The sequence below is a fragment of the Pempheris klunzingeri genome, chromosome 14, assembly GCF_042242105.1.
Source record: "Pempheris klunzingeri isolate RE-2024b chromosome 14, fPemKlu1.hap1, whole genome shotgun sequence".
Classification (NCBI taxonomy): Eukaryota; Metazoa; Chordata; class Actinopteri; order Acropomatiformes; family Pempheridae; genus Pempheris; species Pempheris klunzingeri.
In genome coordinates, this window is record NC_092025.1 from 122,308 (window position 1) to 134,196 (window position 11,889).

At 43.1% G+C, this 11,889-nt stretch overlaps 1 protein-coding gene across 1 annotated transcript in view; it reads left to right on the top strand.

The window, feature by feature from the left end:
- Window positions 1-10,439, top strand: part of specc1 (sperm antigen with calponin homology and coiled-coil domains 1) — a 68,625-nt gene extending 58,186 nt beyond the window's left edge. Inside the window, exons 13-15 of the mRNA XM_070843382.1 lie at window positions 4,862-4,978; window positions 6,862-6,921; window positions 10,309-10,439. Coding sequence (XP_070699483.1) covers window positions 4,862-4,978; window positions 6,862-6,921; window positions 10,309-10,398 — 267 coding nt within the window. The 3' untranslated portion in view covers window positions 10,399-10,439. The remainder of the gene's footprint in view (window positions 1-4,861; window positions 4,979-6,861; window positions 6,922-10,308) is intronic.
- Window positions 10,440-11,889: the final 1,450 nt, after the last annotated feature.

The following is an 11,889-nucleotide window of genomic DNA, read 5'->3' on the forward strand; positions in this document are numbered from 1 at the left end:
CGAGACGCTTCCTGTCGCTTGATGCTGTGTTTGCTTTTCTGAGCCGGCTCCCAGAGAGCTGTTGTTGTCCACTGCTGTTTTAGCATTCATGCCTCTCCCTCTTTTTACCCTGAACGAACCAACCCCCCACCTCCCTTCGGCCCCTTTCCTCTCCCACTCCCAGCCTGAACTCGATCATACCTACCTGCCCTAGTCTGGATTTGGACATTCTCCTCAAATCACTCCAACACCCACACGTACGCTCTCACAAACAAACACAAACTGCCCTGTGCAACCTCTCCTATCGGCTTATTTGTGTTTGTATATCTTGGTCTAGGGGGTCTAACTAACCCCCTATCAGTCCCAGTCAGTGTGAGTGTGTGTGTCTTCACATACATCGTGCACACACACACACACACACACACACACACACACACACACACACACTCACACACACAGTGCTACTAGTGGTGCGGCTGAACCAGCTTAGAGAGAGAAGGGGGGAGGTATGAGAGGAATGTGAGCTGACATGACTGCACAGGTCTGCCCTCCAGACATAATAGACAGGCAGTGACTGATGAGGAGGAGACTCATGCATCCAAAGACACTTTCAGCCTCTGTTATACCTTCAAAGCCTGTGGGAGAAACATTAGATGACCTAAATGTTATTTGCAGAGAAGAGCTCATTCTGAGTGATGTAAAATGTTGATGTTAATTGATAGTAGGTGCTGAGTTGTAGTAAAGAGGTTATTACAGTATGTAATAAGGAGTTTTTTGAAAATATGTTTGATTGTTTTGATGATTGATTCCTTTATGAGGATTACAAGCTAATGGGACTGATTAGATGATTCTCGATCACACACGGACTGACTGTATTTCATGATAAATAACAGTGAATGTGAACAAAGCCTGAGCCCAGGTTATGCATCCTGTTTGGCCTCATTCAAATGAAGCAGCTGCTCCTTCAGATCCCATTGTGATGCATGGTGGCTTTCCCTGATGACTCAAGTTGAACAATGATTGGCAACACTTTTTTTTAACTCAAATTGTTTTAGTATTGCAACATTAGCCTGCTGTTAGGAATATTCAAAATGTCAGTCTCACATTGATGGAGATTGATGGAGATGACTAATAGTAACATAGTTATTCACTGTATGTTAATTAAAATCAAGACGTGTCTACTGGCATGCTTGTAGCTCCATAAGGCTAAGTGCTAACATCAGCATGCTAACGTGCTCACAATGACAGTGCTCACACATGATCTTAAAAGGTTTATCATCTTAGTTTGGCGTGTTAGCATGCTAACAGTTTCTAATCAGCTCTAAACCTCTTGTACAGCTGAGGATGATGGGAGTATGGGAAGTAGTGGAAAAACTGAAATTCTGACCTGGTGATCACAGTTTAGAAGAATTTCTATCTATCAAAAGCTCATAGCAATTCATCCAACAGCTGTTGATGTACAGTACTGTGCAAAAGTTTTAGTCAGGTGTGAAGAAATGCTGTAAAGTAAGAAAAAATGTCATTGTTTACAAAATGCAAAGTGAGCAAAGGAACAAAAATCTAACTCTTCATTCAGTCCCAGACAGACTGGATGATGTTGAGCTCAGGGCTCTGTGGGGGCCACACCATCGCTTCCAGGACTCCTTGTTCTTCTTTACGCTGAAGATAGTTCCTAACAACATAGGCTGCATGTTGGGCTCGTTGTCCTGCTGCAGAATAAATGTGGGGCCAATCAGACGCCTCCCTGATGGTACTGATGATGGATTAGTATCTGCCTGTATTTCTCAGCATCGAGGACACCATTAACTCTGACCTAATCCCAACTCCATTGGCAGAAATGCAGCCCCAAACTTGTAAGGAACCTCCTCCAGCTTCACTGTTGCCTGCAGACACTCATTATTGATCTGCTCTCCAGCTCTTCGGCGAACAAACCGCCTTCTGCTGCAGCCAAGTATTTCAGATTTGACTCATCGGTCCAGAGCACCTGCTGCCATTTTTCTGCACCACAGTTCCTTGGCCATGTTTGGCTTTTTGGCTTCCATGAAGACCACTTCTGGCCAGACTTCTCTGGACAGTAGATGGTGTACCTGGTCCCACTGGTTTCTGCTGGTTCTCAGCTGGTGGCACTGCTGGACATCTTCTGATTTCGAAGGGAAATGAACATAATGTGTCTGTCATCCGCTGCACTCATTTTCCTTGGCCGGCCACTGCGTCTACGGTCCGTCCTCAACGTTGCCCATTTCTTTGTGCTTCCTCAAAAGAGCTTGAGCAGCACATGTTGAAACCCCAGTCTGCTCTGTGTCTTCACAACCTCACCTTGGCACCAGAGTTTGGCTGTTCCTCACCTGGTTTTAACCCTCCTACAGCTGTTTATGAAACTGATGATCATTAGCACCTGTTTGGTATAACTGGTTGATCACACGCCTGAATCTGATCCTACAAAATCCCTGACTGTGTGCAAGTGTACCTGGAGGAACTGATGCTGTTTTGAAGGCAAAGGTGGGTCACACCAAATATTGATTTGATTTACATTTTATTCTGGTCACTCACTTTGCATTTTGTAAATTGATAAAACTAAAGAATTAATTATTAGTTATTATTATATTATTATATATATTATTATTGAAAGCATTCTTAGTTTACAGCATTTCTTCACACCTGCCTAAGACTTTTGCACAGTACATTATTTATCTAAAAACCAACATCAGTCACTAACTCTAGAGCACTAGTGAAAAAGTCAGGGGCTCACCAGTGTCTTTACAAAATGTCATGGCAATCCATTACATATTCCATACTGAGATATTTGATTCTGGACCTAATTGGTGGACTGACTGACTGAAATGATGAAAATAAGAAAGAGAGCACATTTAGCTGCAGGCACATTTTCATAGCAGTGACCACAACAACTGCCAAGTTGCATTAGTGTGTTTGTGTCATCTCCACAGCAATAATCCCACATGCCACACAGTTTGTGAACTCAAGAGGAGAGGTAGCTCGCATCCATAATGTCAAAGCAGACGAATGGAGGCAATCAGAAATAATACATTTGTCAATAGTTCTTTAGAGCTCAGGGGATGTTCATTACTGCAGGGATTTTTCACTCTTGTCCTCAGGACCCAGAGTTCTGCTGTTTTTCTATCCTATCAGGTTGTTAATTACATTCAGCGGGCATCACATGTATGGATCAGTCGCTGGTTAATAGAATGAAAATCAGCAGAGCACTGGTCCTCGGACCAGGACTGAAGGCCGCTGGATTAGAGCAACAGTAAATCACCAGGGCTAATGCTGTGTGTACAGACACACAGACGTACCTAAAGATATGTAATGCAGTGCTGTAAAGAAAACATCTATTTCCCTTTAAAAAGTCTCAAGCACATTTAATTTGTTGGAACAAGATTGTTGTATTATGTCCTTCTCCGTTCTCCAGTCCACAGTTTGTTCTCTCATTAAAACTATATGTAAAACTCACACACACAATATTTTGTCATATCATGAAAAGCATCACGAAAAAAGAGAAGCATGAAAAAAAATTTCTGCCTCCACACCAGAGACAGCCGTGGCCAAAGGCATTATGTTTGTGGTTTGTCCATCTGTACGTGTGTATGTCCGTCTCATTCTCATTAATTTGGGAACATGCAGGTTAATGTCCTCATGCCTGTATTGGATGTGGTTATAGACCAGCTTATGGAGTTTATTCTGATACGCAGACATTATCTTGATTAAAACACTGAGATGTCGTCTCTGTCCCATTATATTTACATCCTGGCATTAGTGCAGGGTGCTGCATAACTAAACTACCATCATGGCTACAACTTTTTGTTCAATCAGAATCAACGTGAACGCATACAAGGAATCTGAATCTGAGTTTTTTGTTTTTCTCGCCGAACTTACACACTAACAGACATACAGCAGCTCAACAAAGTCAAGTCAAATAAATTTTATCTATATATCCACATATCACAAATCAAAAATTTGCCTCAATGAGCTCCACAATATGTACAGAAAATGACATGTCCTATCTTTGAAACCTCCACTCAGCTGACAACCAGGACAGCGGGCCTCCTGTTCTGTTATTATTGATCTTCAGGTGATTGTCATTGCACCATGTGACAAAGCTCTCTCATCTTATACTCTACATCTTAGAGTATAGTTACAGAGAAGTACCTGTACTCCTCGGTAACAGTACTCTCTAGGTACATGTCTGGACCGACACGGATGTAAACTGCAATTTGTTTGGCGAAGGTAGACAGCCGTGAGTAGTTCCACCTGTACTCGATGGACCTGAATCAGCTGCTGGAACTTTCCGAGGCTCAGCGTGTGAATGGGCAGAAGTATGAATCCTCACAGATACATAGCCATGACTCAGGAGAGTCTCCCTGGCTGTGAGCCCCATTCCCAAAGCTCACGAGAAAGAGAAAAGAGGAAGATACTGGAAATAACATATCTATCCAACAGGGACTCTGAAACGCCAAACATGCCATGCAGGAAGTCTTTCCTCTGAACTCTCCACTCCTATCAGACCCTGAATGTGCTGAATACGGTGTATGAGGTGGCGACGCTCTGTGGCTCGTACACACATAAAAAAACACAACAGGCTGGACGTGCTGCTATGCACATTCTTCACCCAGAGGAAAGATCAGAGAGACCATCAGAGGCTTAAGTGGGGTTTGAGAAGAAGAGTCTCCTCACATCCTCCAAAGGAAACTATATATATAACTACATATAGGATTACATTTACATCTTCAGGTTGTTTCCTGTGGCTGTTAGCTCTCTTACCCAACTTATGGGCACATTAAGCTCATCATCAGTGTGTGATATTGACTGTTTGTGAGATAAAGGTTTTTTTCATTGCTCTTTGCCTCGTTCTTTTCTCTTTTTACAGAATATTGACGTGACCAACTTCAGCAGCAGTTGGAGTGATGGTCTGGCTTTCTGTGCCCTGTTGCACACATATCTGCCTGCCCATATCCCTTACCAGGAACTCATCAGTCAAGATAAGGTAGAAAACTACAGGATGACTGCACACACACTCTCACACTCACACACACACGCACTCACACTCACACTCACACTCACACTCACACTCACACTCACACTCACACACACACACACACTGATTAGATTAGAAATCAGTGTATTTATAGAAAGAACATACAGACCTGCAACATGTCTCGTGCACAGGCTCTGTCTGACATTTATTCTTTCGTCACACATCATCAGAGACTTGGATTCAGTTATCACTGGGTCCTGACCCACACATACTTTGGCATACATACATACATCCGAATGTGAGCACTTCTGTGGTTTCGTGTCAGTCTGTAGCAGTACATCGAGGTCGCTCACAGGCACATACCGGCCGTAGTGTAGATGACACAGAGGATTTCTGAGCGGGTGCTTTGCTGAGAAAATCCTTTCCTGCATATGAGGTTGACTTAATGCAAACACTTTATGAGGATATTTATCCTCCAGACCTCAAGCATGTATGGCTGTTAACTCATTTGAACCTGCAGTGAATGTTAAGAGCAAACAAACTGCATGTTCAGCCCCATGTTGTCCTCTACCCAACTTGCAGAATTGTGTCTCCAGAAAACACCACACATAAAGCCACAATAAGTTGTTTGTGGAAAATGTGGACCTGTAAACTGTAAAAATGGTCTGCTTATACAGTGCAGGTCTGAAGGATGGATGTTTGCCAAGAGGAAAATAAAATCTCTGCAATGCTTTGAAGCCATTTTTCCAGGAGTCATTTTTTCCACCATTAAGCTGCACATTACAGACCTCCTTTATGAAGTTATATACATTTTATAGGTGTGCCATATTGTCCACGCAGCATTAAACGACAGCCCAGACATGAATTATGAATGTGGTGTTTGTCATACTGTAAGTGAGTCTGTGCACAGGCCAGCAGCGACTGTATAGCTGGGTGCTGACGGCTCTGTGGTTGTGCAGGTTAAATGTGTGTATATATATATATGTATATGTGTGTGTGTGTGTGTGTGTATAGCAACAATGGGGTTCCTCTCTGGGGACCGGGGGTCTTTCAGCCTGCTACAACAGTAAAACAACAGACAAACACCTCCGACCAGGCCCGACGCATCCTACGTGACAAATTAGCGGTGTAGGCGTGTGTGTGTGGCCGTGCTGCTGTGAAAGTCTAACATTGAGCTGATGACAGAGACATTGAGCGGCCCATCTCTCTGAATAATTCAATAGACGCGTCTTGGTTTAAATAACTCTTGCTGAGTGACTTTCCCTGAGGCTCAAGCACCTAACCTCTTCCCAGTATAATCTGTCCTTCCAGTAATCCCATTACTGCCGTCTCTCACCCATTTATTTATAGATGTCTTTAAGAAAAAAAGCACTAGAGCACCGGCCTTATATTTTAGGTGAAAGAGATGAAATGTGTTCTTTAAAGTAGCAGACCTAATTATTATGCATTCATAATATGTCGATTCATCATGTAGAGGAAGTTCACATGATGGTTCAAGTGCTTGAGAGACACGATAAGCGACTCAAGGTCCAGGTTCAGGTTTCTACCAACAGTGTTCACTGTTTTTCATTTATCACTTCCTTTCTGAGGAGAAGTGACTATACAAGTAGGGTTAGGAGAAATCTACAGGGAGTCAGTTCATGGGGCTGTTAATTAGGCCCACAGTCGGCTCTGTTCTTGTCCAGTATGGTTTTACACTTACCAAATAAACATTACGGATGAGAAAATACACTGAAATGCTCACACAAACAAGCTAAGGCTTCCATGTGTTTTAAACTGCCTCCAGGCGTGTTTGTGAGGGTCTCTTTGGGCCTCCATGTGTGGGGCTGCAGGATGTTGGGGTGCAGGGAGTTTCACAGTGTCTCGGCAACCAATGGTTTGTTTTTCCTCAGGTTCGGAATCTGACCCTGGCTTTCCAGGCTGCCGAGAGCATTGGCATCAAACCCTCCCTGGTGAGTAGAGCTGCAACAGACCACACACACACACACACACACACACACACACAGATAACACAGAGGGACCCTTTGATTAGACAAAGTGGAAACAGAACACTTTGATTTGCCCAACTTTCATGATAATCAGCTTCAGAGCAGTGACGATGGCCTACAACAGTTTTATGGGACCATTTTTTCCTCCTAACAGTCTTGAGCTTCACGCTGTCACATCAGTTACTGAGTCCTCTGTTGGCACATTGCCTTGAGCTTGGGTTCCAGCAACGGGGGCTGGAGGTCTGTGACACTTTGCATCAAGAGAAAACTAACCTGATGCATAACTCAAATATAATTTGACTTTGATTAGCTGAGCTGGTTTGTGAACTGCTCCACTGAAATATTTACTTGGTTAGAAATCCCTCCAGAGACGCAGTGCAGTGTGCTTATGTTAGCAACTGAACTGTTCATCTCTTAAAGGAATAGTTCAACATTTTGGCATATATGCTTATTTGCATTCTTACAGAGAGTTAGATGAGAAATGTGTGCTGCTCTCATATCTGTCTGATAAATATGAAGCTAGAGTGGGAGACTGTTAGCTTATCTTAGCATAAGGACTGCAAGCAGGGCTATATGAAGCTGTCTTGACTCTGACCAGAGGTAAAAAATATAGGCCGACCAGCACCTCTAAAGGTTTCTTATTAACATGTGTTTTGCTTGTTTAATCCATTCAGACGCTTAAGTGTAATGAGATTAAGAGTGTACAGTCACACCATCTGCTATATGAGGCTGTACTGGTACAAAGTTTCAAGTTCACTGTGTTTAATGACAATTAGCAAAGAAAGCATGCTAACACACTGGACTATGACAAAGTACAACAGAGGATATCCAAGTATTGGACTACGTGAAGTTAAAGCATAATCAATGTTATTACATTTCATCCTGAGGGTGACATGAATGTCTGTGCCAAATTTCATCCCAATCCATCCAATAGTTGTTGGGATATTTCAGTCTGGACCAAAGTGGTGGACTGATGTGACCCATCGGTTAAACTCTGATGGTTAGCCTCTGGGGAAAAGGACCAGTGTTTCAGGGATTCCAGTGTAGCCAGAGAAAATGTGGATAACAAATGTCCGGGGTCAAACAATAATCTGCATATGTATACAGATACATGTTTTAATAAGATAATAATGAATATAATACTGGCGTCAGACGGTAGCATTAAGTTAGTTCAGATGTTCAGATGTGATTGTCATTACTGCTCAGGCTACAAACAGAAACCTGAATGCTGCTGATACCAGAAATCTTTGGCCTTGCTTACTGTGTCTGCCTTCATATGCAGATATCTGCTTACGGACATTATGGGCTGGCCGGCAGATCGAGAACCTGCCATTTCCGTCCTTAAAGCCATGCTGCTGGCATAGCTAATAAAAATGACAAGTTGTGGTTTTACTGGGGGCTAAAATGGCAGATTATTTGGTGCTAGTTGCCTGGCAACCTCATGGAGACAAAAACACATGATGTGACATTCTCACCTAACTCTCAAATAAACCTACAGTATTTCCCAAAATGTCAAACTACACGTTTAGGATGGATTTTCCCTTAAATATAATATGTGTATATATAAATATAAATATAAATATAAATATAAATAACCAATCAGTGTTAGCGTTCAGAAAAACCATCCTTTCATATTGTAAATTCATCTTCCTCATCAGGACTGTGTGAGTTGATCAGCTTTGATTGACAGTGACACCATGAGCAACGTTTTGACTAAATCCTCATTGCTGCATTTCACTTTTGTTCCAAACGAGACCGAGAAAAAGACAAAACGTGTGAAAAAAAAAAAAAATTCAAACTTAGGGTAGAAAATAGTTTGTGCCGTCACTCACAGTCAGAAGCTGGCTGAGAAAATATCCCTTTAAAGTCTGCTTTTGAATATTCGAGTGAATCAGTTGATCATTTAGGATGAAACTTTGTCTCTTTTCTTTCTCATTTAAACACACAATGAGAGTGTGGACACTGGACAGTTTAATGCTGACCAGGTAAAGTCCTCACACACACACACCCTCCAGGGTTTTAGAGGAATAATGTGCAGCCAGTGGGGAGGAGGTTTTACTCCTCCGCCCTGCAGTTATTGGCACCTTGTTCATCTTCATATCATGTTTTGAGGAACATGATAAAACGAACGTAGCTGGACGTGAAGTCCAAGAAAAATAACTGCTCTGAGCTGACTTAGAAAATACACAGTTCGTCCTGGAGGAGCCAGCTGGAGCATCAGCAAGGATGTGAATTATTAAGACCAAAGTTCACATTTCTTTGTCTTATTAATTCTCCATTACGTGCTTGTGGCTACAAGATAGGATTAGGTGAAACTGTTCCCATGTCAGTGACTTAAAAAAAAAAACATGGCTATGAACAGAGTGACTGTAACGGCCTCGGGGCTCACTGGCCTCTACTGACAGACTTCTGCACACTGTGTCCAACTCCTTCTCTCCCTGCTGCATAAACACAGTGCAGACAAAAGCTCATCGTCCTCCCATCAGGGGGCCGACACTTGGTGGAGGTGACGGCTCTAAAGCTTCTGTGTGTGTCTGAGCTAACAGAATCATGTGAGAGCCCGCTCAGCGTCTGACTCATCGCTGTCGGCCAGGATTTGTCCCCGAGCGGCCGGCTGCAGCCTCACACAGCCGGTCGGAGTCTCTCATAATGCTGAAGATCACAGTTTTCCTCAGGAGCTTCAGCACATTTTCTGAAACCCTTTTGACAGCACTGAGAGCAATCAGCACATCGTTTGGGGTTTTAGATTTTAGGTCGAGGCAGTCAGATGTCTAAAGAAGTGCATTAGTGTGACAGAAGACAATACAATGATGGTTGTTATTATGTGATTTCTCATTGAGACTGACACACAGTAACCCAATAATGGAGCCAAACGTCATTTACAGCCACATGTACACTCAAACACCAGTTTCACTGGTTAGTGAGCACAGAACAGCCATTTAAACAAAGTGTAAATCCCCTGTATCTCCTCAGTGCTCCTGTCTGCTCTGTGTTTCATCTGATATTCTGACGGCTCACAGAGGTGAGGCCTGCTGTGCCTCTCTGATGTCCACTTGGCCAGGAAGCAGCTTCACCTCTACACTCAATTAGCCAATCATTTGCTGTGAAATTTGTGGATAAACCAATTTGTACTGACAGGTTTGACTGTGTTCAGAGAATCTTTAACGTTCCCGTTCATATTCACATTCGTTAGGCGTAATAATACAGCTGATCATCTCTGGCCGCACAGGGAGCTGTCCTTGCTCTGCACTGTTGTCTAACTGGCCTGATGGAGGTGCCATTAGCGGAGCTGCAAATTATTATAGAAACTGGACCTCCTACACCTAACGTCTCTGCTTCTGTGTCACACAGGACATGGAGGAGCTGATGAGGACCGACAGGCCGGACTGGCAGAGCGTCATGCAGTACGTCTCCCAGATCTATAAGTACTTTGAGACCTGACGGGGGAAAGAGGAGCCGGAGACCGATGGACCGGAGGCACCGCAGCACTTTTCTGTCCCCGTCTGTCAGCACCGCGTTCACCTTCCAGACAGACCGAGCGCTGCCCCCTCAGCCCTTCTCCTGCTCTCTGTGTGACCTCAGAGACCTGACCGAGGAATTCCCTGCTCCAGAGAAATTTCAAACGGTCGTGGAGCTGCTGCTCTCTCAAGGCCCAAATTTACAGCAAAACACATTAACATTTTGAACATGTGCCAAATTTTCTTCCAAAACACTACATATAGGAGACTGTCCATGTAAGGTTAAAGTGTGCAGCAACATGCAGTCATGAGTGAACCAGTGTGAACCCAACTCCTGCTCAGTTTTGGCCCCGTTTGCTGAAATGTTGCTTCGAAGAACTGATCAGTACTTTCACACTGAGTGCTTATTGTAGAGCAGGAAATATTTTGAACTGACAGGTTTGAGTTGAACTGAAGTCTTTATATTTTCCACCTTTAATCGTGTGAGTCGGTTAAGATAGAAATAAGACAAACCCTAGCTGCCATCTGTGACATGATTTACCAGTACGAGAGTCGCTGAATAGTTTTGTAGAAATGTTTTTTATGGAAGCAGATCTGTATTTGCATTGTTTACAGCATTAAGGACTGGCTGAATCAAACCATCGTACTGTGCCCGCCTGTGTTCTTTCCTCACATTTACCATCAAGACTCGCTCAACAACCGTGGTACTGCAGCTGCTTTGCAAAGACATAGAGATATATATATCTATATATTTGGCATGCCAAAGGAGAACTTTTACACATAAGAGTTGAGGCACAGCACTTTCTCTGTGGTATGATTTAGACAAGCCCCTATTTGCAGATGCCCTTTTGTTCCGGAAGATGAAAGTGTTATTTATTTATTTACATGCATCCTGAAAAGTAAGAATGTGGACAGAAGTGTGTGCAGTTTTCTATTGATGGATGTCAGCTTTGGAGGCTTGTTGGATGGATATTACTCAATAAAGGATTGTCAAGTTTTATATTCAATCATTCACTTTTTTAAAAAATCCTCAGGTTATGTTTCAACACTAAGACGCTCAGTCTTTTCCCAGTGAAGCTGATATGAGAATGCACCACAGTCTCAGTGTGGATTCCTGTGCTGAACTGCTTTTCCACTGTGCCCATTAAAGCGCTGTGAAACTTTTTGGTAAGTGGGAACACGGAGCGCACAGCAGTCTACTTTAACACAAAGTAGAGAGAACTGAAATATCTAAATACAATAAACCTTCAAGACATCTTAAGACAAGCACCTAATAACTGAATCATTTCGGTTTCACGCGCCTGTTCGCTGTTACTTTACATCACTTTCGCTGTTAAAACCGCGTTTTTTATCTCGTTTTATTGTGGTTTTTGCCTCCGAGTCCCCGGTGCGTGGGTAAAAACGGATTGAAACCAGATGCGGGCGTGCTGTGTGTGTGTGTGTGTGTGTGTGTGTGTGTGTGTGTGTGTGTGCT